The sequence below is a fragment of the Sycon ciliatum genome, chromosome 5 (assembly GCF_964019385.1).
Source record: "Sycon ciliatum chromosome 5, ocSycCili1.1, whole genome shotgun sequence".
Lineage (NCBI taxonomy): Eukaryota > Metazoa > Porifera > Calcarea > Leucosolenida > Sycettidae > Sycon > Sycon ciliatum.
In genome coordinates, this window is record NC_088647.1 from 30,408,701 (window position 1) to 30,434,986 (window position 26,286).

Consider the following 26,286-nt stretch of genomic DNA (forward strand, 5'->3'; position numbering starts at 1 on the left):
CGCAGTATCTTGACCGCATATCTACACTTGATATGGACATTAGTATTTCGTTGGCCAGACCTTTCCTGGAAAGGAACTAAATTCAACTAATGAGAACGGCGGGATGAAAACCTATTGATCTATTGGAATAACAGCCAATTATTTGCATTCTGCAACCACTCCACTACTATCCAAGGCAGTTTGCCTGTGACATCACAGATACTGGAGTTATCTGTCACCAAATCTTCTGGCCTCATACCCACATACCCACAGTGAATTGTCCCAGAATGTCTGTCTACTCAATGTTGACTTGCGAGCATTGTGTGCTGAGGAGCATGGTCAGGGAGACCAGAGAGAACCTGTTGTGAGTGTTCTGAAGAGCATTGGGAAGAATCCAGAGCACGAGCACTGGTATAGTGAGTGAGACCACACCACCCCACACCACCTGTATGGATGACACCAACACCATTCAATGTTCGCCATCCCGTCATTCGGTCGTTTCGCTCTTCCTCAACCATCTGTGTCCGTGCTGCAATGCATATTCGTGATGGGCATCCATCCGTAGACAAGGACTGGGTCTGGAAGGCTTCTGGACAACATGTAAAGTGCATGTGCAAAGTAGTATAACGTGATGTGCCGTATTTGGCCTGGTCTTTAATTTAATTTTTCGATACGATGTGGCGTAGGCTCATTTTTCACATTGCGTAGACCCTGTTCATGTACATGTATGTGTAATTCTGTCGCCATGACTGTTTATAATTGTTTATGGCCGTAGATAGACAATGTACATGTACGTGTACTTCATCTTCACACATCTTCTGGTGTTTGGCATGTGTGTTTATATCTTCTATGAAAGTGTCATATGTAACAGTACCTGCCAAGAGATGGAAAACAAAACCAGGCAATGTGACAACAGCACCCATGCCCACACACCCACAAGTAACAGTAGGTGGGTGGGCTACATACCTACATACGTGAGTCGTACAGGTGAAGTATGGTGTGCCCCCAGGAACAAAGATCTGGTGATCGACCTTCATGTAGATCTACATGGCAGGCTCCATGGGGGAGGGACATGGAGAGAGAGAGGGAGAAGGAGAGGCAGCAAGAGAAAGAGAGAGGAGAGAGAGAGAGAGAGAGAGAGAGAGAGAGAGAGAGAGAGAGAGAGAGAGAGAGAGAGAGAGAGAGAGAGAGAGAGAGAGAGAGAGAGAGAGAGAGAGGTGGGTATGTGTGTCTGAGTGAGTGACCTTCAGACATGTAAAATGCATAAAAAGACATTTCACGACGCGGCAGTAGCATGATGGTGAGGTCCGATCAGCTCACAATAGTACACCGAGTATTTCGAACCACCTCAAGCGGAGGATGCAGATCTCGGAGCACATAAAGAGAGGCTCCAAGTCATTGTTAGCAAGAATTCCGGGATCATGTCGTCGTGCCTGCTCTTGCCTGCACATTCTCGCCACGCCTTCCACTCGACCCTTATCCAATCGAATGGAGTAAGCCAGTCCACTCCTGTCACACCCCAGAATGCAACTCCCTCCTTTGTGTTTTTAAATTAAAGCGCTCTCTTTCCTCGGTGTTTGGATACAAGCCATTCCAACGCCACGATATCCGCCTCACTCGCTACACCGTGAAATACATGTGATTGCACACTCGTGTGCCTATTGCGGTATCGCTTGTGTGTCCAGGTATACAGGAAAGCGTCTTGTTTCTATAATAGGGCATTTAGACTACAGTACAGTCAACTGTGACTGCGTAGTCGTTTCTACGATTCAGACGTGTTTGACCTGCGATTGTACCCGGTACCTGGGCCTTGTGTCAGTTGTGAGTTGAAACACGACTGCATCGCCATAGAAATTCGTTTTCAGACGTGACTTTGCCCGTTGTCTGAATAGCCCATAACTTCATAAGGCCTCTACTTTGACCAATGCATGATTCACCCCCTGTCCACTGTCTATCGAAATATGACTCCCTGATAATAGTGTCCTTATACCCGAAGTATTGCAGCTAGGGGGCGTTCGAATTGTCTTCATCAACTGTTCGAACAAATTTTTTAAAGAGATTAGTTGAAGTGTCCCAATAGAACGGTTTCTATCATTTTAGAGTTTTTCATTGGAATTGTCATGGCGATAATGACGTCCGATCAGATCGACCATCTCGACGTAGCTATTCCAAACTCTTCGCAACTAATCCCATCTCTCCCATCGGATGAGGTTGTGGAGATTGGAGGAGTTTCGTTTTTCTGAATAGCCCAAAATAATGCCATCTCTTCAGAAAAACGAAACTCCTCGAAAAAAGAGTGACGAACGAACGAAGTTCTGTCGCGCCCTTACTAGAATGTTAGATCTGTAGATTGGACTTTGCTCTGGTCATGGAAATTCTTTCCTTATTCGCGTCGTTCTATCCGCAGTCGGTATTAGCGAAGTAATTAGTTGACTGTACGTAGTACTGGTTTTGACTAGGCATATGCGGATTATGCCGGCAGAAAAATTGGCAGAATTCGGTACTTTTCTGGTAAGTTTCATGCATGTTTGGTATGTGGATAAAGAAATGGAGCAGAATTCGAGGAATTGCCCGCCATAAAGTTTGTATGGTTCTGCCAATTTCACTGCTTTTCGAGCAGAATCTACCACCTTTTCGAGCATTATCCGCACACCCCTAGAGGGCCCAGTCCTGACTCCTGACTCAGTGACTGGGTTTTCGCGCGGCTCCTGCGGCCGCAGGCTTGGGACACATCGTAGATAGTCATCATGAACACAGTCAGTCTGAATGCACTGACTGACTTCATCATACATGTATGTACATGGCACATGCAGTGATGTAGACCTACAGACAGTACAGTCGGATCGGTCAGCGACTACGTAATGCTGGATGAGCAGCATGCATCCAGCTCTGCGGCTTGCAGACTCTGCCGGTGCCACTGCCGAGTAGATCTAGCTACCGTACCGTGCCGCATAAGCTTGCAACTAAAAATGTTGTGCAAGAAGAGCATGCAGGAACACAAGACTACAGTTCAGCCTTTCAGGGCGCACTACACTTGCAGTATTCTCGTGAACTGGGTAACTGCTTACTTGCTTCGGCGGACGCTCTTGAAACGGCTTCCGTAGGCTTCCGTTCAGGTGCTCGCATTGGCCTGAGCAGAGTCTGCAGGGCAAGGCCAATCTGTCGCTACTTTCCTACGCCGGCTGGCTCGTGCTTGGTGTGCGAAGCAGAAAAAACGCAATCGCAGAGCATCTGAGAAACTAACTTTGTTGATCACCTGCCACATGCACAACTGAACGACAACGCCTGGTCATCGAGCATGGCTACTCCTGTCAACGAGGAGGATGTTCCTAAGCGCAAGAAACCCAGGAGGAAGAAGAAGCGCACGTTCGAGGCGATGCCCGTTCTGGAGGAGAACGCGGACGAAGACGAAGAGGAGTCGGCCATGCAGGAGGAGAGCAAAGACAGAGAGACTCCATCGCACGCGTACACTGCTGCCGAAGTCCAGGCCTGGCACGAGCAATCGCGCAGGATGGAAACTCCCGCGCAGCCAACGCGGCGAGTCTCGACGAGGGCTTCTCCACCGGAAAGAGGCACCCTCCGGCCCCGGACGAGAGGTGCTTCCGGCAAGGGCGACTCTGAAACGTCGAAGACCAGCGCGTTCTCATTTGACAACGTTGACGACTCTGCGACTGATGAAAGCGCTACAGACGACGGTGATGCCGGGGACGGAAAACCGAAAGGGGAATCACAGTCGTCAGAGCTCGAGTCTGGGGACGACCCCGCTGTGAGTCCACTCGATCTATCGGATGATCTTCCATCGCCGGTTCGAGATGCGTCGGCGAAAGATATGGACGAATACGGCGATGTTGACGATGACTACGGTACGTATTACTCGTGAAGCGATAATGAGAACTTTGATGGCTCTGGTTGTGTGCATACTACCTTCCTCATCGTGCGTAAGAAATCCGTAGCTACTTTTTTGGGGGCACCACCGCATGCACATACAGTCGACTCTATTTATAACGAACTCGCATATAGCGAATTTCGTGATATAGCGAATCCTTGTCCGTGTCCCTGTTTGAACCCATACAAAATTGACCCTTTATAGCGAACAGTTTTCGTTTATAACGAGCCAAATCTTGTAGGGCTGCATGCAAACCAAGTACATTCATACTGTCATGGACCACTTGCCAGGCATGCCTTGTTGCTCGTATGGTGTGAGTGCACGTCTGTGATAACGAACTTTGGCTATAAAGAACTAATTCTCCTGCACAATGGTGTTCGTTATATCAGGAGTCGACTGTACTTGAAGTACATGTACCCCACACACACATGTTACAGTGCTGCCAAATAATTTTCGCCTAAAATCGGACACCCTTCACCCCCGAGGCTGGCCACATGGTGCGAATTTTCTCCTCAGCAATTTTTTCCATAGAACTCAAAATATTGCCCGAAATACCACGAAAACTCGCCCGTTGCCATGGTAACTGATATGGCAACCCGAAGTAAGTTGTCATGAACTTTGTAATGCATGCGTGTGGTCACACACTGCTTCTGTACAGTGCACATGCCATCCAGGCATGTTACTTTTAAAAGTCTTTGCACTTCCACAGCTAGGGACCGGCGGATTCTGCTCGAAAAGGTGGCAGATTCTGTCTCGAAAAGAAGTGAAATTGGCAGAACCATACAAACCTTATGGCGGGCAATTCCTCGAATTCTGCTCCATTTTTTTATAGGGCTGAAAGTTGGCACTGAGATTCCGAGTTCGAGTACTCTGATTTTCTCCGATCGAATATTCGAGTATTCGAGTATTCTTCATCAAACCTGTACTGAGACGGTTGAGAGCGGTAGCCTTTTTTGGAGCTCCCGGAAAGTACCCCCTTTTTTTCGTGATTCCCTGGGCCTTTGGCCCTCGGAATACTTTTTGCCTTGTATCCAGTATGGCTGACAAGTCCACTGACAAAGTGGACATTGCTATTCTGATCGACTCAGAGCTGAGGGACCTCATCCGACACCGTGGTCTGGACGTCCCGCGGAAAGCCACGAGGACCGAACTTGTTGCTGCACTGAGGGCATCGCAGGACGCCACCTACAATGGTGTAAGTCTCTCTGGTAGCGATCATGCTGTTTCGAGCCTGTGCTCAGCCCTGTCAGACCTCACAGATGTAGTAAGGGAGTTGAAGGCGGAAATAACCGCCATGAAGGGAATGGAGGACAAATTCCACGAGACGAATAGAGAAGTCGTGGATTTGAAAAAGAACGTACAGGAGTTGAGAGTTGATCTTGTTGCCGTACAGACCGAGCTAGCCGTCCTAAAAAGCGGGGAGGCTGCCTTGCATGCTACGGGAGGCACGCACCTTGCAAAAGGTCAAACACATGCACATACGCCACTTGATGAAACGGGGACAAGCACGGGCTATGGTGCGCAATCCTATGCTGCTACCCTGCAATCTTCCGGACCCCCCTCTAGCTCTAGTGTACACCCACGTCGTACAAGCCCTAACCCAGCCCAGCCAGTCCCACAGAAAACCAGAGTGGTATCATATTACCACAAGCCGCCCAAACAACCCTCTGGCACGTCTGACCGTCTCGTTGCAGGTCGCCGTGTGAAATGCAGTGCAATCCATGTGGGAAACATTGATCCCAGCTGCTCAGCTGACGCTATCGCGAAATGGTGTCAGAAGAAGCAAGTGGAAGTTATCAAGTGCTCCATTTCCGCAACAAAGTACTTCGGACTTTCGTACGCACACCTGGTGGTTCCTGAAACGTACACGGCGAAAGTGTTGGACAAGGAGTTCTGGCCCGAGGATTTCACTGTGCGGAAGTGGTATTGGGAGACTGATCGAGTCGCCCACGGTTCCAATCAGTAAACATGTCTCCTCTAAATCCACTCGCACCACCGTTCACCCCCAGATCACATCCTCCACCACCAATATCTCTACCCAGTCATCATACTAATCATAACATCAATATCGGTCATTTAAATGTGCGTAGCCTCAGACATAAACTCCATGAAATTCAATCCCTCATCTCCGACCATTCCCTGGATGTTCTCGCTATTACTGAAACCTGGCTTGACAATACAGTAGCTGACTCAGAACTAGCTATTGACGGGTACACGCTGTTCCGGCGCGACCGAGAGTGTCCACGAAGCTGCCCTTGCCTTAGTGGTCTTTCAGTCCCCTGCCGCAAGGCGGGAGGCGTCTGTGTGTACACCAGCACTAGACTTGGCTTTACCCGGCACTTGCTACAAAGCTCAAATAATTTTGAAATGCTCTGGCTTACATCTCGCCGGCGACGCAATGCTGCTCCCTTCCATCTTGGTTGCCTCTACAGACCCCCGAATTCCCCAGCATCGTTTTGGACTTCCCTGGCGCAGGAACTGACAGAACTCCAGGGTAACTCGTTGGTGCTAATGGGTGACCTGAACGTGGATTCTCTCCAACCTACATCCCAGCTCTACTCGTCTCTCCTTACCAACTTTCTTTTGCCCTTTAACTTTCTAAACTGTATTCACGACCCAACTCGTGTTTGTCCGAAGTCGTCATCGTCAATCGACTACATTCTAAGTAATACAGATGCTGTCTCAGGCGGCATTGTTCATGACTTTGAGCACTCCGATCACTGTTTGGTATGTGCAACCTTGACCACCCCCGACCCCTACTCTTTCCCGACTGACTGCAACCAGCGCCTGCCCAGTCGGGACTTTTCCAACACCGATATCAAGCAATTGGAGACCCTCTTAGAGTCCGCAAACCTCTGTACTTTCTCTCTCTCTTCCAGCGTGAATAGTATGGTTGACGAATGGACAAGTAAAGTTGACTCAGTGCTGGATTTGGTAGCGCCATATAAACCGCCTAAGCATTACCGACATGCTCCTCGTCGAAAGTGCCCCTTTGTTACGTCAGAGCTACAAGCACTAATTCGGAGGCGCAAAGCGGCCTTTCGCACGTGGCGCAAGGGAGGTTCCACAGACACCAAGCGTTACAACAGCTTTCAGCGCCTTCGCACCCAATGTAACAATCTCTATCGTCGTCTGCGGAACCAGCACTATCAGAGAATTTGTGCCGAATACAGAAAATCTCCGCGTCGCTTATGGGCTACAATCAACTATGTGACAAAGCGTAAACCAAAGTCGTCTCCCATTCTTGCACCTAACCTGAATGACCACTTCCATGCTATAGTCCACGACCCCACAAGCACGTACGACCTGCCGTCTGGACCGGTCCTTGAAGATGCATTGACCACTTTCGATCGGGGTATCGCTCATTGTCTAGTAGGATTGCTTTACTTTGGAATGCTCTGCCCTTCGAAATGAAGTCTTGCAATACGTCTTCTGCATTTAACGCCCATCTTGCCTGCCTTCTTAATGACGGGCCACAATGTACCCGGTTAAAACAGCTCCTTTTTGAAAATGTTTTCGATGAGTGATGTGTCGCTTTGTTTTGCTCTAATTGGTGCTTTTCTCCAATGTCATGCAGTCGTATTTATTCAGCTTTTATTTCTTGTGTACTTGCATACTGGTATTAGTTTAGTCCCACAACCTGCGATAAAATGATCCGCTGTAGCACCTACTCCACTTTTATGTTTATGTATCTATGTCATTCGGATCTTCCCAAGTTGTACAATGTACTGTTGAGATACCGAATTCAAATAAATCAATACCATACCATACCATACCATCTCCTAAAAATTGCACACCAAGGGGCTTAAAATCACATGATACAACCCTGATCGAACAGAGTAGTAGTCATTTTTCTCGGGTATATTGGTTGGTGGGTCATTTGGGCTCTCTCTACTCGTGAACAAATGTTCACCACACAGTCTGCACATCAATATCTGCTGACTGCTGCTCTGAAACTGCAGATTTCTGTGGTAAATGCATGTACCAAGTATGAACGAGTACTCTGATTTATTCCGAGTACGATTATTTTTGAAAAAACCGAGCGAGTACTCGAGTATTTGGTATAATTGTTTCAGCCCTATTTTTTTATCTACATACCAAACATGCATGAAACTTACCAGAAAAAGTACCGAATTCTGCCAATTTTTCTGCCGGCAGAATCCGCCCGACCCTATCTACAGCCAAGCGGAAGCCTTTTTAGAAGCACACGTACACTGTTTTGCGTCTTAAGTTGCGCTGGAAAGTGAAAATACAGGGCTTCTGGCGTAGGAAAGTAATGATCTCTGACATTTTTGGCTACTTTTCAGACCTTTCCTTTTTCAGACCGGTTTTCGGAAGAGCCTTCAAAAATCGGACACTGTCCGAAAAATTGGACGGTTTGGCAGCACTGCATGTACCATGGAGGTCTTTACCCCGCAGACGCTGCACTGGCTGCATGTTTTAGGGTGCATAGGAGGAAGTGGTGTGGATTCGAGTTGCTGTTCTTTACTAGCCGAGTTGACTACATTAGCGTCAGCGGGTCCAGGATGCTTTGTGTGCAATACCCATGTATAGGCCTTTGCGGATAATGCCGGCAGAAAAATTGGCAGAATTCGGTACTTTTTCTGGTAAGTTTCATGCATGTTTGGTATGTGGATAAAGAAATGGAGCAGAATTCGAGGAATTGCCCGCCATAAGGTTTGTATGGTTTTGCCAATTTCACTGCTTTTCGAGCATTATCCGCCGATGCCTACCCATGTACATGCACTCCAGAACGAATTACTAGTTAGACCCGCCGGAAGGCGGGCGAAGTTGGTCCGGTTCGAGGGGGGGGGGGTCGGGGATCTCTTCTGGACAATTTTTTTGAAAAATCCGGTCGGAAATAGCAGAATTTGGCCCTTTCACAAGTTTTCAGAGCCCACCACAGGGAATAATTTTTCATGGATATCAATGTACAATGTATGGCCTACTACGGGTGCATGATCAATAATACATGTACATGTACCCAGAATTTTTTCTCCCCCGTTTTAGACGAATCCCAGGGGTGACCTGAGCCAGAGTTGGTCCGGTCACAACTGGACCGACCGGACCGGTTCCGGCGGCCCTGCTAGTACATGTACAATGTAGCTTCATGTCACAGTAACTCATACACTGCAGCACACTATTGTGTTTATGAAAAAACAAAGTTCTGGGCATTTGAGCGCAGGCATGAACCACCCGTACCTTATGAGGGTCTGATCCTTCGTACTGAGGCTGAATGTTCTTGTGCAATGTTCTTGCAGCCTAGCTGCAAAAAGTTCGGAACTGCCTAGAATACAACCCAAACTATTCGGTTGGCTCACCTGCATGCTCTTCATGGGGTCGGAGGGGTGGAGGGGGTGGGAGGAGGTCTGACCAATTACTTACGCCCACTTCTTTAGGAGCTGCACATGCACGTTGAGCCTTTAGGATGAGGGCACTCCTGCAGGTGCAGGAAATTCAGCCCTGGCGGACTTTCACACAAGCTCTGAATCATGTTGTCATTCCTTCACTGCCAGCATAGAGGCAACCATAAAAAATAAATAAATAAATTCACGGTTCGCGTGAGACTCAGCCGAGTTTTCCGCATCCGCCGTGGGAACGCCACCACCCTCTAGGATCAAAGGCGCAGATGCAGCGCCTAAACGGTGGGAGGTGAGTAGATCAGACCCACCACCATGTGGTCAAAGACCGAAATCCCATTAGCTGCATCCATGTTACCCTCGTGCCAGGCCACGAGTTCCCAATTAACTGTGGGTCGCAGCACGGCTGGAAAAATTCCTTCCGCTTCCAAGCAGGACTTGAACCTGGTACCCTCTGTTTCTCAATCATGGTCTTAGAGGCAACCATACCTATTTAGAATTGCAAAGCAAAACGTTGATAACAGCAACAGCAAAAACACAAAAAATCACGGTCCGCGTCAGACTCGACTAGAGGCCGAGTTTTCCGCATCCGTAGGAACGTCGCCGCCCTTCAAGGATCAAGGCGCAGATGCAGCTCCTGAAGCGGTGGGAGGTGAGTAGATCAGCTCACCAGCAAGTGGTCAAAGACCGAAATCCCATTCACTGCAAGATCAGTGCAAGAGCAAAGATGCATACAAACCCATCAGCAAGCCAGTGCATGTACAATTGTACAATTGTATATACATGTACATGTACAGTCGTCGCCAAAAAAATCCAGCCAATGCTATGCTAGCTACCGCGATACCGGTAGCTGTACGTGGCCGCATGCACTGCCATGCCGCTGCTAGTGCCGGTGTGCTAGCCTAGTGCACGGCACATGCTCTGCTGCCGGGCCTGCACTCAGTCTCTGCAGTGCACAGTCCGTGCTGTGATCGACTCGACTGCAGCAGGCAGAGTGCAGCGCGGACCCTCTACTGACATGCATGCATGGGATAGGCACCATGCCACAGAACATGATTGTATCCATGGCATTGACCGGATTTTTTTTGGCGACGACTGTAGCATGATACTTGATAGTGATCTTGGAGGAAGGGGGGGGGGGTCTGAGAATGGCAAATACAAATAATACCAGTCATGGATGGTTGATAAAATCGGCTATGTGTTCATGTGTGTTCATGTGTGTGCATGTGTTTTCATGTGTGTGCATGTGTGTGCGTGCATGCGTGAATGTATTTGTAACTGTGTGCACTGCGTTTCCCTTGCCAGTGATACCCAGGACAACGAGCGTCGCGGACAGCGTTTGGAGCAACAAGAGCGACACCTTACCTCTCTCAGAAAGTCGTGGCGAGGAGGATGTGCCATCAAGAGGCAGTAGCAGGTCGGGGCGACGGGACATCCTGCGCTGCGTGAAGAATGGATGGGCGCGCCACTTCGACCTCCTGTTTGCGGCGCCGAGTGAGAAACAGCGGCCCGTTAGCAGGGCGTCGGGCTGGACCGAAGACTTTGAGCCCATTTTCCAGCCACCTCCGCCCCCAGTCCCCGGCATCAACCCGAACCAGTTTGACGCGGAAACCGGGAAAAGTGCGCTGACGTACGCTATGTGCCAGGAGGACAACGACATCTTCATGAAGATGATGAAGGTGCTCGTGAGGAGAGGCGCCTCTGCAAGCTACCGCGACAAGCGCGGTATGACGGCGCTAGATCATGCCTGTCGCCGTGGCAACCTCAAGCTGGTGAAGAAGCTCATGTATATCCAGTGCCTGGACCCGCTGGTCTTCTTGCAGGGTGATAAGAAAGGACGCACGCCCCTCTTTCACGTGAGTGAATGTGATGTTTGACTCTATCCCCCGTGCATTCTCACTCCTTGATCCGTGTGGGCGACGGCGTTCCTGCGGATGCGGCAATTCGTTTTGGCGAACTCTGACACTGACTGTGCAGTCAACGTAGTTGCTGGAGCACAATGCATACCCAAGTATAATGCCCCTTCCCAAAAATATGGGCCAGAGTATAGTACCCCCCCCCCCCCCCCCCGCCTCCCAGTACAGTACCCCCTTGAGTACCCCCAGAGTATAATACCCTCTCCCTCCCATTACACCCCCCCCCCCTTGATTAAGATTTGTCCCATACAAAGTGAACGTACATGTAGTACATACTTCGAATTACTAGTACTGTACATGTCTGCGGCAACTCTCCTTCACCGAACATGGATACGCGTGTACCACGAACACACCCAGCGGAGTCTCTGCCTGACACAACCGCTTCACTCCATCGCGCAGCAAGCTCACGCGAGTTTTGTGCGATGCTGTGTGTGCGCGCGTGCACTTTTCCTTCTAGGCCGTCCGCGCCAACTGTCCGGCAATCGTGAGCTTCTTGCTGCGCTACTACGAGGCCAAGAAGATTGCAGATTGGCAGTGGGACAAAGCCGAGGAGACGTCGGGCCGGACAGCACTGGCGGAAGCGTCGCGACTCCGTCACTTACAGTGTGTGTTTGTAAGTACGTGTACTGTTGACCGTTTGACGCCTTGATAGCGATGCAACCGCAAAAGCCCTAGCAACGTGTGCCGTGATTGCCCCATTCAACAGCTTGCAAGGCTCAAGAATTGACCGTTATGACGTGCATTGCCACTTCAGTGCAGCTTGCCACCACCGGCCCTGACAATCTGTATCTGGGGGCGGGGGGCAGATGACCGGTATATCATAATGCAAGTTTGTGGGTACGTGAAATGTTACTTGAGGTGACTTGCAACTACCTCTATATTGGAGGTCAGATAACCGGTATGCATAGGGCAGTGGTGCCAGACTGATCACCCACACTATGTTATGTAACATATGTACCAGTACAGGGTACTTGTTACTGACGTGTATGAGTTCTGGTTGAATCAAATGCAGCTAGTGAAGCTGTGTGTGCGTGTGTATGTGTGTGTTTGTGTGCGTATATTGTGTTCATGTGTACCTGTTATTGCGCATATGTGTGTGTGTGTGTGTGTGTGTGTGTGTGTGTGTGTGTGTGTGTGTGTGTGTGTGTGTGTGTGTGTGTGTGTGTGTGTGTGTGTGTGCTTGCGTGCTCAGCTGCTGCTGAAGGCTGATCCCGACGGCTCCATACTTCACCGTGCGGGCAACCAGGGCAAGATTGGCCGCTATCTGTTGCGACTCAGCGCACAACGACGTCTCCTCCTGCTGCTGGCAAAGCAACACTCGCTGGATGAGCCGCTGGATCGTGCCAGCGCCACCAAACGCCTCATAGAGCTGTCCAACGAGAAAGTGCTACACTGGATGCAGCGTGAGTGCGAGGCCGAAAGCCAAGCGCAGGAAAAGCTCAAAGCGGATGCAGAGCGGGCGGTTCGCAAGCAGCAGGAGCGCGTACTCGCCCGCGAACAAGCGTACCAGGCGGCCGTGCGGCGCGAGAAACGAGCGAGAGGGGGCCGAGCCATGCAGGATGCTGCTGAGGCCCATGCGGAGCACCAGAAGCATCAGAGCACCGCCGCGTCGGACTACGGTCCGCTGAGGTCTCAAAACTGGCCAGCGGGTGAAGAGGAGTACAGTCAAACACCGAGCGATGAGTCTGCCAGTAGTGACGATAGCAGCCAGGAACGCCATGCCAGAACGTATCCTGGACTGGACAGAGGAAGCGCTGCGATCTTCGATGCGGACGACTCCAGTACGGAGAATACGCCACGCAGACGGCATCAACACAAGCCCTCTCCATTGCAGCTGTCTGCAAAACCGAAACCAGGGCCGGAAGCGGCGCCAACTGGACGACCTCCACTGGCAACCGCGGCCAGAAAGGCGCCCACGACGGTGGACGGCGGCAGAAACCAGTTCACGTTCAGCGGGAGCAGTGCAGCCGCCCTGTCACGGCAGCGTTTATCGCGCATGCAGCACCAGCACCGCTCTCATCTGTCGCTGATCCGCAACCCTCTGGGCAGTGCGGCACCCGGTCTCCTCTCGGCCATGCTGCCCACCGTGCGCACCAGCCACGGGGACTCGGTGTTCTCGTTCGAGGCGTCGGACGTGCTCGGATTGCAGCCGCCTGCGCTCTCCTCTCATAGCACTAACACTGGGAGTGAAACCTCCCTGCCCAGCGCCCTGTTTGAAGGGTTCAACTTTGACTTTCCAGGCGAGATTGATTTGGAGAGCTTTGAGATTGAATTCTTGCCAGTGCAGTTTGACGCCGAGTTTGCTCTTCCATGCGACCAGATCCTGGACGACAACGACGAAGATTGGAAGGGGATCGTGGCCGACAACGAAGACGATGAGGTTGACAGCGACGAAGATGAGGATGATGATGAGTACGAGGACGAGGATGAGGATGACTCGGACGATGACTCCGACTCTGACCTACAGGATTGCCCAAGCCCACGGTCCTATAAACCCAAGCCGCCACCTCTACCGCCCATTGAGCACACCACTGCCGCACAAACTCGGGATACACCGGAACTACCTGACTCGAGAGCGCCAGGCCCTAAGACGCCGGGAGCCAAAGGCTGGAGCACGGTAAAGGGCTCGGCCTCTACCCGGGCCAAGCCAAAGTTGCTAACTGTCACTTCGGAACTGTTAGGTTCATCCAAGCATGGCGGTGACAAAGCCAGCACCGGTCCTTTAAGTGCAAAACTAGTGCCAAGTAGCTCCAAGCCAACCAGCGGCAAACCAGCGGCCGCCAAGCCCCCAATAAAAACCCCAGGCAGTGGCACCCATCCTGATCCTGTTGAAGATGCCCCGTCATCCTCTACCACTAGTGAGCCAGGCACAATTGAAAGTGCAGATGGCAAGAATCCACCTCGGCGGTCAAAGAAGTCCAGGAGCAAGTCGGAACGACAGCGAAAGTCGGAACGATCGAAATCGCTCAAGGATGCCGTAACGTGCGATGCCAAGCCAACTGCACCCATTTCACTGAAAAGCATCATACCAGACCCCAAACAGCTCACCGCTGATCTTCTCTTGCCGTATCCAGCTGGCGGCCGGCTGTGCTCATTCTCTAGAGTCAAGGCCATGAAGAGAGACAGCGAGTGGTCCGAATCCGATGAGCCACTGGAGCTGCCGCTAACGGAACGGTTCACTGCCCAGCACCTGGCCAGGGAGAATGAGCCACAGGAGCCGGTTAACCAGCCCTACAACGAGTGGACAAAGGCAGAGAGACAGTTCCTCATCGGCGGATATCGTCCCAGCAAGCGCGTGTTTGTGCGCGATCGCATGGGCATGCACCAGGTGCTGTTGGATCAGCTGCAAGGAGAGGAGAAAGAGTTCTGGTCGGAGGAGTTCTGCCCCCGGACAGGCCTCAAGCGGGTAGACTATAACGATGTTCTCAGATCACAGAGAGTCAACCGCCTGCCACGGTCAGACCACCCACGCTGTCCTTTCATGAAACCTGGTACGGTATGCACGAAAACCCTCGCCTCCATTCAGGCCGTCCTGAAGTGGTTCTCGCCGCCAAACTCTCAGCCGACCGACCACGAGCTTTGGCACATGACCAAAGGTCGTTCCGAGGAAGAGCGCGCTCCGATTGCCTATCGGCGCACTTTCCAAAAGCTTAATGGTGCTGGGAGCAAGAGGTACTGGCGAACTGATCTTGATCTGGACTTCGCCGCACGGTATTATCCGTGGCGCAAGAGAATGCCCTGGTACAAAGGAGAGGAGGTGGAAGTGACTGACGAGGAAGAGGAAGAAAAGCTGCCCAAGCCCAAGCGAGGAGCCGCCACGGCAATGCGCGACGTGGTAAGCTTGAACCGAGCTGCCAACGCAATGAAGAAGGGCACGGCCAAAACACGCGTGGGCGAAGGCCAGAAAGGCCCAGGTGTGCAGTCAAAAGCTGGAACTAGACTGGGAGCCCATCCTGTGGAGAAGGCTGTATCAGCTGCGGTCACTGTGCTGAAGAAAGGCGCGGGTGCAGCCTCATGTTCGTCAGAAAATGATACGCCTGGAAAGGGCAAAAAGCCAAACGGGAAGAACGGAAAGAACGGAAAGAATGGGAAACATGGGAAAAACGGGAAAAACGGCAATGGTGGCACCACCACCAAGAATGGAAACAACCGACCAACTCAAACCAGAGCTGGTACTACCAGAGGAGGTCGCAGGGAACCGCATGATGAGCTTGCGTCGAACAAGCAGCAAGAAGCGGGCAACGGGGGCAAAGCTAACGCAACCAACGGGGGGCAGACTAAGCAAGGCAGCCAAACACAAGCAGGGCACGCGCCCTCCGCCACCAGAGCGGCGACCGCCGGCGGTACAAGGCGCGGCCACCGAGGCTCGAACAGTCCGCCTCAAACTCAAACTGCTCACGTGCGGTTTGCTGATCAAGACACGGTGGGCGCTCGTTGCTCCGCTTCGGTGTTGGGAAGCAGGAGAGGAAGTGCCGCGCTTCGTGCAGTCCCGTCCACAGCACCCAAGGCTAAGAAGTACAAGAAGATTATCCGTCCGATGAACAATGCCGAGGTAGCATTCGCGTACCTACTGGCGGAAGAGTATGCCCAGCGGCGTCACCGTGAGAGAAAGAAAAACATCCTAGTCGGCCGGAAGGAGATGAACACGTTCATGGAGCGCGTGCGGGGCATGCATGTGGCCCTGAAAGGCGAGGAGGAGAGAATCCAGAGCGGCTCCGGCAGCACCACTGAGTTCCGCATCAAGTCACTAAAACCGCTGTCCTTCGATGATCCCGAAGTTCTGCGCAGCGTTCTCAGCGTGGTCGAGGGCTCCAGTATCCTCGTCTCCAAGCAGAGCATCACGGTGGTGTCGCCGAAAACACCCGATGACTGTATATACAACATTCACTACACCATACCGGGACAGTCGGGCCGTGACGTCCTGGACAAGGTCTTCGCCGATCGCCGTGCCAAAAGCGCCGACGAGCAGAGCCGGGCCTGGACGAAAAACTCCGCCGCCGTGCCGCATATGGATAAGGGTACCCTGGCCAGGAATGTGCATGCCCTCACGGTCGATGTGCCGGCACAGCTACCTGACTTTGATGCGTTTGATCTGGACGCCGCCAACAAGACACGCCCACTACAGTTCCACTGGGAAGTAGACCCGCGTCGCCTTCTGTCCGTTCGGGTCTTGGGCCGCAGCACACGACCTTCCGAAAAAGGAGAGCTGTCGCTCAACGGTCCCGACCTGTTCGTCAGCCTAGCCCTGAAAGTCATGACGAGCACGGATCGAGAGAGGGCGGCACGGCAAGCCGTCCAAATCAAACGAGATGCGTACGCCGAGGGCCTGGCGAGGACGCAGGCTGCCACGGACGCACCTGCCGCGTTGAGACGCACCAGAGCCGTCTCACAGTACAATCGCTTCAGGCCCAGGAGCGATGCCGTCAAGTTCAACCTACCTTCGGGACTCTCCTCTATCATCAAACTCCAGAGAGACCCGCTGGGTGAAACGAGTCTGGAAAGGCAAATCACCGCACAAAATCAGATCAGAGAACGAGTGTCGGCAGCTCCACTGAGAAGACAAGACACGATCCGGACTGAAGCCGAGGCCTCGAGAAGAAGCCAACGGAGTAGAGCTCGATCCAATCGGGCAACTCGTTCAGGTCGGCGAGCTCCGACTGGATGCGTCAAGTCGGCAAAGTCTGGCAGCACCGGAGGATCAGCTGATATGCTCGACGACGACAATCCTGAACTGGACGGCGACACGAGTGACTCTTCGGAGAGCCGTGGATCGGCATCCGGAGCTGCATCGGCGGCGAGGTGCAGTCGTGCCGATGCATGTGTAGCTCTGGACCACTGGGGCTGGCTGCCGGGCGTGGTTGACGGCATCGATGAAGACGTCAGTCTAGCCCCGTACATGCACGAAGCCAGGTGGCAGGGCATTGGACACAATCCTGCGGCTAAATCACCCTCCAATCAGACCAACCCCGCCGGCAGCAGATCGAGGAACGTGAATGTGCCGAGCAACCGGACAGAGCAGGCCGCACCGTCAGAATTTATTACCATGATGGCAGTAGCTACATTGCCTGCAGAAGCCTCTATGACAGCAGCCAACATGACGGAAAGGGTAGTGAGAGCACTACCACCAGCAGCGGCGGCGGCGGTGGCGACAACAGCAACAACAAAAGCAACAGCAGTAAACGAAGCAGACGACAATGAAATTGTATTAGCATCAACATTAGGCACAACGGCAGAAAGGTTCAAGGAGCTAAGGGAAATGTACCCGTCAGGCACGCCAGAAGCGCCATCTACAGACGAGATGGAAGAGAGAGGAATAAGAACACCTAACACTGAGGAGAGTGATGAGGATAATTGGCACCTTGGCGACACTGTGGCTATGTGTGTGACCCAGAGCATCACAGACCAGCATCAACAAGCACTCTCCGCTCTCACAGATTTGCCCAGGGTGGAGAATTCGGAACCTTCTGCTCAGTCGAGTGTTCATCATCGTCTACCGCAACGACATCGGTCGATCACTTGGCAGAGAGCACGCAGATCAGAGTCCGTGAACGCCTCGAGCAGCACTGGACCCTGTCCTCGGTCTGCTTCAGAAGGTCGTGATCCCACTCCTTGCAAGCGGCTAACGGACTCTGTATGCCAGAGAATGGGCCTAGCAAGAACGGCAACAGGTCCCACCAGAATGTCGCATTCAGAACGGGCTGCTGCTGCTAGGCTGAACCAGAGAGATCTCCAGGCTACCCGTAGGCATGCGCCGGGAATCAGTCTGGAACCCAGAAATATCTCACCACCGGAGTTTACGACAGTACGTTCAAGCGGACATTTGCGAGCTCAATTGTGTTATCGTGCGGCAACACCACCGACACAGGAGCACGACAGTGGGGCTCGTGCAACCACTGCTAGAAACGTTCCAACTGCTGGAGACCCAACGTGGCACGCACGGTCTGCCGCCATGGACAGTGCAGCAAGCTCTTCGTCATCGCAGCTTGCAAGCGTACCCTGGGACTCAGCGTGCAGCCGAGCTGTTTCTGCCATGACGAGATCTCCTGGCGCTGCAAACACACGTGCCCCTGGTAGCTTGCCAACTCGGATACCTATGGGAAGAGCTTCAGAGGATAGGCCTCCGCTAGCCAGGCTGAACCGCACCAGTGCCACTGGCTCTGAGACATTGCTGCCCCCAGACTCATTCCGAGCAGACCTTGACTCTAACTTCAGGTCCAGGTGGAGTGCAAGACAAGCTAGAAACACAACTGCTTTCGGCGCTGGCAGTGTACCCGCTACGGAACACCAACAGCATTCGGCATCGTCAGCCGCTGTGCGTCGCACGGCCACTACAGCAAGCTCTGAGGCACTGCAGCCAGCCAATCCACCCATGACCCACGTCGGACGTAGCATAGCTACTGCTGCCCCGGGGGAAGGCACTGCTACTAGCAATAGTCTCCAGGATATTCTTGCCGCATACTTCGCGCAAACTCCTCAAAACCAAAGTGAAATGCAGCCCAGGGTGGCTGACGGGAGGCAATCCACATCAGTTCTCGAACGTCTGCCTCAAGTACCTCGCCACTATCACAGTACCCGGCGGCCGCGCAGAACTGAACACGACCATTCAAACCGACCCGAGCAGCCCGCAGGCGAAGACGATCAGCGGATCTACCAGGTGTGGACTGTGTTTGCTGACGCTCCGCCAAGCCTTCCCTGGAGCTGCTTCCCTCGGCCCAGACGCGAATACGAGCAGTTCCTGTTGAACGTGGTGTTCGCGAAGCGGGACGCTTGGGCTACGATGAGCAACACGGTCGTCCCCATCTCGCCCGGCTCCTCCAATCATGACCTGCATCCTGCGTGTCTGTGGCGGGCAGCACTGGATGAATCAAAGTGCAAGGCAGCCTGTAAGTACAGCTACCGGTGTGAGAAGCAACAAGGCAATGATACTATAGCAGAGCCAGGCGGGAATTCAAGTGGAACTGGACTGCATGACGCAGGATTGCTGTGGTTTCCGCGCAAATATGCGAGGCGTAAAATCCAGATCACGCTAAGAAGTAGCGCTGCAGCACAGAGGAAAGCAGCCTGTGGGAGGATATGCTTCTCATCGCAGCTTCGGGTGGTTTTGCGCGTGTGTGCACGGCACGGTGCTAGACCACCAGTGTTGTGTGCGCAACGATGGTACGGTAGGCAGCAGAGTCCGCGCCTCAGCCTACTGGGCGGGAAGTTTGCTGGGCGTGCCATTGCGCTAACTTTGGAGACTTTCACCTATGACACTGGGCCTGACACGCCGTCGCTTTCAAAGTACTGGTCTGGTGTGCTCGGAGCCCAGTGTCCTTCACCGGGTGCAGGATGTCAGCACAGGCCCGCAACAGAACATGATGCCAAGCCACCCCTGTCTAACTGCAGTGTGGCCAAGGATTTGACACCTAGCAGTGTGGCTTCGCTCGTTGCCTGTTGCGATCAAGCCTCTCCAGCAGCTGCTCCTGCACCGACACCAGGAGAGCCATCAACAACGGAGGATGTGAACATGCCACCGTCCGGCCCCAAAAGTATTTCTTCAACACAGAACGAGTCATCACGGAGACAGCGTGATCACAGACGTTCTGGCACCAATGCGCCCTCTCCGAAAACAGGTAAACATGTGTTTGACCCCACCTATCACTATTTCCACCCCAACCAGCCGCAGCCGTGGCCCAGGGAACGTGGCAAGGAAGTCGATGCTAGGGTCATGATCGACCGCGTTGCCGCACCGTTCCTGGCTGTCGCCGGCCACTGTGTACGGAGCGTGGGAGTGACTCGCCAAGTTAGCACCCCCGTGCAAGTGAAACCCCGGCCCGGACCCAGGTTTAAGAACGTCATTCCGTTCGAGGAGATGGAGCGAAAGCAGAAGCGCAGGCAGCGCGCAATCCTGGGCTCGATAGACGAGAGGGTAGCCCGCTGCTGGGGTCCTGGCTTTGCCATTAGGAAGAGGGTGTGTCGTCCTGCTGAGCCTGTGCCTGGTACAAGTAATGTATTGCCTGCTCTGCTTCATTCTACTCCTGCAGATGGTCAGGCTGGTGCTACAGGAGCTCCGCAGGAGATCTCACACAGGGCTGTAGTTGCAGAAGACGGCTTCGGCCCAGGAAGGCCAGCCGAGGGAAGACCTGCCTTGAATGGATCGCCAACTCGGACAGCTTCAAATCAACCGGCTGCAGGCGTCGAGACTGCGGTGAGAGCCGCTGATGAAACCCGAGCCATGGCACGTGCCCTGACACACGAAGCTACTGCTGCTGCTGTTGCTGAATGCACACACAACTATGCATCAGAAGAGGAGCGGAGGCGAGACATCTCAGCTGCCCTTGCCGCCAGGCGATTGCCGGACGACTTCCTGGCGTGGCGCATTGATGACGCGCTGACGCTTGTGGGCGCGCTGGAGAACAGCAGTGGCCATCAGCTGACCACCCTGATGGAACGGGTCTACGGCACAATGTACCATCCCCGACAAACCGCCGAGCAGAACACGAGTGCTCATGGGCAGTGTACACCATCCAGCCATGATTCTACTGCACTTGACGGACACACTGGGAGTCGGGTGTATCCAACGGTGAAAGCTGCTAGAAAGCAGACTGCAACCGGACAACAGAATAAGTCTTCATCCAAACAACGGCACGAGCCTCAAAAAGGCCAAAGCAGGCAACAGCAGCCGCGGGGACAACGGCAGCACGAAAGTCCGCCACAAGCACAGATCGGAGGTGGAGAAGGACAGGACGAGCAGGAGCCCACACGGTCACACCATGGCACGCCTGGACAGATTACGACCGTAGAGTCTCGCTCACGTCCATACGAGCCCGTACATGATCCAGACATTATTGAGTACGCACGGCGCGATACTGAGCGTGTACAGCAGATATACGACGCAGAAGACGAGCTCGAGTTTGCAGCACTCTTGAATCAACCACCGATGGTTGTCGGCAAGGCAGCTATGCACAGAACGGTGCGGAAAATCCGGGCACCGGCGAATCGTCCAAAGGCTACACGAGTGCGAGCACCCGCTGCACCAAAGCCGACGCGGACCGATCAGGGTCCTCCGCCGCCCGATCTGCTCCTGGCTGTGCCGGGACAGCGGGAAGCACGGAGAAAGAAGACCAATGAACAAGGCAAGAAGATGCGCTACGTCAGCGTGCCGGACCCCACCGTCGGTCTTCTCACAGCTGGCATGGCAAATCTTCTCTACGGCTTTGGCGGTCGACGTCACCCATCGGCAGGACAGGGTCGTCACACGCACCTCCGATCCCTGGAGAGGTCCAGGGCAGCCTCTAAGCAGCCCGGAAGCGACGCCAGCCGCATCATTTTCCCCACGTTACAACGCCCGCTGCACCGTTCCAGGCCGGTGTCCTCGTTGCGACTCACGCCGGATAGGACATCACGTCCGCTGACGGCCTGGATGCCACTCCATAAACGGTTCCCTCTGGAAGAACAGAGCAGTGACGTCGAGTCTGGAGACGAGGGCAGTGAGGTCGTCCGAGTGCGTGCCGCCTCTATACGTGGTCACGTGTACAGCCGCATGTGCAGCGCCCTCCAACCGGGTGGTATTGAGCGGAGCACCAGCGCCGATCCGTACTCTCTCCTGACCAGGGGAGTGGGAAGCAATCCTTTTGCTGCCCCAAATGCACGACAACCGCGAGCCGATCATGTGCGACTTGCGCGCATAGCGCATTACTGGCGACACGACTCGCCACGTGAATTAGAATCTGGAAACACGCCGACGCCGATCCGAAGGTATAAACGTCCGTGACGTCAGTTTCACCTCCAGTGACATGAACGAACCCAGATTTCGCCTTTACTCCCCCCCCCCCCCCCCGGCAGAATAGCAATGGAAGGCAACGCTAGACAACGGAAGACATCACTAACAGTTAGACCATTGCAATGGAAGGCAGCGCTAGAGAGTATACATATCAGTAAGATTCTGTAGATCCTGTTGCAGCCTGGGCCAGGCTGTAAGGGTGCGGGGGGGGGGGAGGTTGGTTGGTCTTGAAGCAGACAGTGTGCATGCCAGTGACTGACGATGTGTGCAGTTGACCGTCTATGGCGCTTCCGTGAAGCATGCGGTACTCAGTGCACAAGTGTCTTGTGCAGTGCGATACGACTTTGTGAACTGCAAGCAACTACTACTACTAAGTTGCTGAGATGTTTCTGAGATGTTTCAGCGTGCTGCTCGTAAAGATTTCTAAACACCAGCGCATGTACCTACCCTGTATTGCAAATCATATTGATTCCGTCAGCCAAATTTCCAATGGTTATGTCCCGTCCGTATTTCCAGGATACCTTGTCTGAAATTTTCCCTCCCTCATTTTTTTGCCAGAACGAACTTGTCATACTGATTGTTGAATTAAATTATTTTTTATAAATTATTTGTCTCTTCATTTACAGTTAGTTATATCTGCATTTCAGCACATGTAGTTCAGTAGTTCTATTTGAATCTCACCGTCATAGGGTATGTACTGCGGTAATGTGACTGGCTTTGTGTGATCTGTGAAAGGCCCGCAGCAGCCGGGACCAACAAGTCGTAAAATACTGTGTTTTCGACTTCCTTCTCGGGGCACCATTTGCGTACTTGGGTTGGCCGGGTGATGTTTGTAAATGCACATGAAAATGATCATCAGGAATTATGAATTAATGTGTGCCACTGTGCAACAAGTGCTGAATGCGCTTTATTGCTGCATGTCTTGTCATGATCAGATCTAGAAGTGGAGCAGTTATTACTGTATACTATGTAGTACCATATTTTCCGGAGTACAAGCAGCACCCCCCCCCCCCCCCATTTATTGCCACAGAATACAGACTTCTATCCTATGTAATCATCCCGGAGTATAAGCCGCACCCCTTTTATTTTTTGGGGTGAATTTGATCGAGTGTTCAAAGTGCGGCTTATACTCCTGCAAGAATACGGTACATGGTGTTTACAGAATTAGAATGGATTCTGAACTTCTGCGGAACACAATGTGCTAGACAGTATGGCCCGAAAGCGAACATCCCGTGTTGGTGTGATGCAACCTTGCTAACGAGCATGAAGGAAGGAGTATTACTCCTTGGTAAGAAATGCCTGTGCTGCGTATGTGTCAACAGTGCAAGACCGTCCGCAATGCTCTCGAGAACTAGCACACAGACACCGCATTCTCCGGAGTATAAAGAGAGGTTCTGCTATACGTGAAACGCAGAGAAATCACGTAGAGCCGGGAACTCTCTTCGCGTTCCCGTAACGTAAAGAAAAGCTGTTCTGCTCTACGTTCGCGTAGAGAAATCACGTGAAATGTGTACTGGGACTTTCCCCATCCATATTTGGCAGTTTTCTGCCTGCAGTTGATTGATACCCAGCAGATCCGTACGCATTTTCTCTGCGTGTGCCACAACGTAGAGAACCCCATCTCCGCGTAGAAATCTGGAGCCAAAACACGCGAAGCCGTAGACTCTAACCCAGACACCTGCTCTCTACGTGATTTCTCTACGTTTCACGTATAGCAGAACCTCCCTTAAGCCGCACTTTATTAAACACTTGTAATCCACCCAAGAGAACTCGATGCTGCCACTTATACTTAGTTTAGTACAGTACAATGGTCTTGCCACTTATACTTTAGTGCAGTACAATGGTCTAATGAACCGTGAAATGCAGGGTAGGTGCACGTGTCTGTATTTCATGACAAAAAATCTTTAAAAAATGTGGGTGCGCTTTTACCCCGGAAAATACGGTACACGGCGCGAGTAGTACCGGATCGGGCTGGAAGAAAGGTAGAGTGAGAGCCCACAACAACTAGTACATGTAAGTAAGTACTACTTCTTATCCACCGGCAACGTGCCTTTGAAGCAAAAGATAAGATTCATCAACGGTCGACACAATTCAGCAAAGCATCCAAGGCGAGGGCAGCCTTGGATCATGGAGATGACATGACAAGTAAAAACGGAACTTGAGAACAAAACCACTCCAGCGGACAGGCTATCGCCAGCATTCTAACCAATTCTTGGTCCAAGAACATGATGCTACCAAGTAAAACATAGCTGTATAGTTAAATCTGGACATTTGAAAAAGAATTCTAAAAAGAATTAAAAAAAACACTAGGGAGCAAGAGCATCATCTCTACCTGTAGCATGATGTCATGAAGAGGAACGCAAGACTGCTGCACAGTGCAAACATGTCACAGAGCTGAAGCAAACATCAAGGAAAAAAGAAAGCGGGCTATATTGCTTATATGTCGACGCCGGGGCTGTGGCGGCTACTTTGGTGCAATCTCAGGCATGAGATAGCTCTAAGAATAAAGTGATCACAAGCATGAGAGAGAGAGAGAGAGAGAGAGAGAGAGAGAGAGAGAGAGAGAGAGAGAGAGAGAGAGAGAGAGAGAGAGAGTGAGAGAGAGAGAGAGATAGACAGAGACAGATATAGACATAGATTCAGAATGAGTGCTGTGTGAAAAGAAAGCTGACAACAACAGCAGCATCTTCCGTACTATGGTTTATACACCGGCAATACAAAACACTTACCAGCAGTTCCGGTAACTATGTCTGCACCGGGATGTGTAATTACATAATCTGTTATCCAAAACAGCTGTACTGCAATGGCATTCGATATGCGCGTCTGGACGCAGCACATCAACAACAGCTACCAGTAAGAAATGGTAAATCTACTACACGAGCAATCCAATCTCAGCTAGAACAGCAGCGAGAAGCACATTAATACTACCGCTATGCAACTAACACCAGGAGAGGCAGTGACCTCAGTCAGTTGGAGGAGCATTCGACGTTACGTCACCGCCAGCACTGGTGATGTAAACACGATGTCATGTATTAGCATCCATGCCTGCACTGACTGCAGACAGTGGATGTGCACACGTGACAGTGTACATGATGCTACAAGCAGGTACCAGCCAGACCTCAGCATATAAACGTATGCACCTGTCAGAGACCATGTACTTTTAGACCATTTCCACGCTCTCGTCCCACATGCTGGCGTGCTTGTCGCGGCGGCCGGACCGACCCGAGCGCTTCTTGTCCTTGGACTTCTTGCCTTTCGCGGCCGCCTTCTTCTTCTCCTTGTTGGCACGGCTACGTTCGCGCTCCGACTGAATCTCCTCCATGGGTGTCGGGCCATTCTTGCGATAACTGTGCACCGAGATGGCTGACACTAGCAGGTGAAACAGCCAGGCACCGGCTGCGATGAACGAGCATGCGCGAGCAATGTACATTCCTGCGTGGAAGTCGACGTTCGCCACCTTTCCGTCGTCGTCGCCGGACAACTTGAACAGCGATGCCGCCGCGCAGTGCGGTGGCTTTGGAAGGTTGCCGTGGTGGTGCATGAATGATGTATCCCAGTCGGAGAGGAGCTTTCTGCAGAACACCTCCAAACCTGCCGTCACCAGAGCTGCGGTCAGAAGCGCTATGGTCGTCAGGAGCACAACGACGATCAGCTCCAGTATGGAGCACGCCGAGCGATTTGGCTTCTGTGAGCTCCACCGGTAGTAGACAAGCAGTGCTCCCAGCAGACACACGATCATCTGCATGGACGCTGAGGCCAGGCAAAACCTGCACAGGTCCTGCTTGCCGCTCACCGGTACCATACTGGACTGCAGGTTGACCAGCGCCTGCTTCGCGATAGTGCAGTCATTGCGAGGACTCCTGTGCTCCGAAAAGTTGCCCATGCTTGCGAACAGTACGCAGTTGCCGCCGCCGAACACGCAGTCATCAATGGACGCAGATGCTTTCACAAAGCCGTACAGCATTCCTGCTGATGCGCCCACCACGACAAGGTAGAGGATAATTTTCAGCCCGCGAACAGCTCCATTGGCCATGATTTCGACTAGAGGACTGTCTCCGTCAGACGAAACACAACTGTATAATTGGGTAACCTATTATGTAGAAAAAACAAGGGCAATCAAGCAAGGCTTTTCCTCAGAGGATCACACCGTCCTAGGCTATGAGGAAGCCCCTGTAAACAGCTACAAAAGCAGGGAGTAGTACTAGTGCAATAGTGCAATACGGTCCGGGTAGTAGTTCCTTCGCCAGCATACAAACAAATGTACAATTTCTCGATTTCAAAAAGTGCTTTTGCTTTGGAGTGATTGCATCATGTCAGATCATGCATTATGCGCATGACATCATCACCATGTCGAATTCAAAAAATAATTGTTTGAAAGTCCGA

General features: G+C 52.3%; 1 protein-coding gene across 1 annotated transcript; it reads left to right on the top strand.

Moving 5' to 3' along the window:
- The first annotated feature begins 2,896 nt into the window (after positions 1-2,896).
- LOC135816992 (uncharacterized) lies at positions 2,897-22,111 on the top strand. Its single transcript, XM_065330097.1, has 5 exons — positions 2,897-3,842; positions 10,531-11,081; positions 11,599-11,754; positions 12,334-19,753; positions 20,165-22,111. Exons 1-5 carry the CDS (start codon positions 3,278-3,280, stop codon positions 21,892-21,894), a joined length of 10,422 nt encoding a protein of 3,473 aa, XP_065186169.1. The 5' UTR covers positions 2,897-3,277; the 3' UTR covers positions 21,895-22,111.
- Positions 22,112-26,286: the final 4,175 nt, after the last annotated feature.

Coding starts and splice junctions, on each gene's coding strand:
- LOC135816992 (XM_065330097.1), top strand. CDS start 3,278: ATGGCTACTCCTGTCAACGAGGAGGATGTTCCTAAGCGCAAGAAACCC. Junction 3,843..10,530: donor CGATGTTGACGATGACTACG/GTACGTATTACT, acceptor TTCCCTTGCCAG/TGATACCCAGGACAACGAGC. Junction 11,755..12,333: donor GTCACTTACAGTGTGTGTTT/GTAAGTACGTGT, acceptor TTGCGTGCTCAG/CTGCTGCTGAAGGCTGATCC.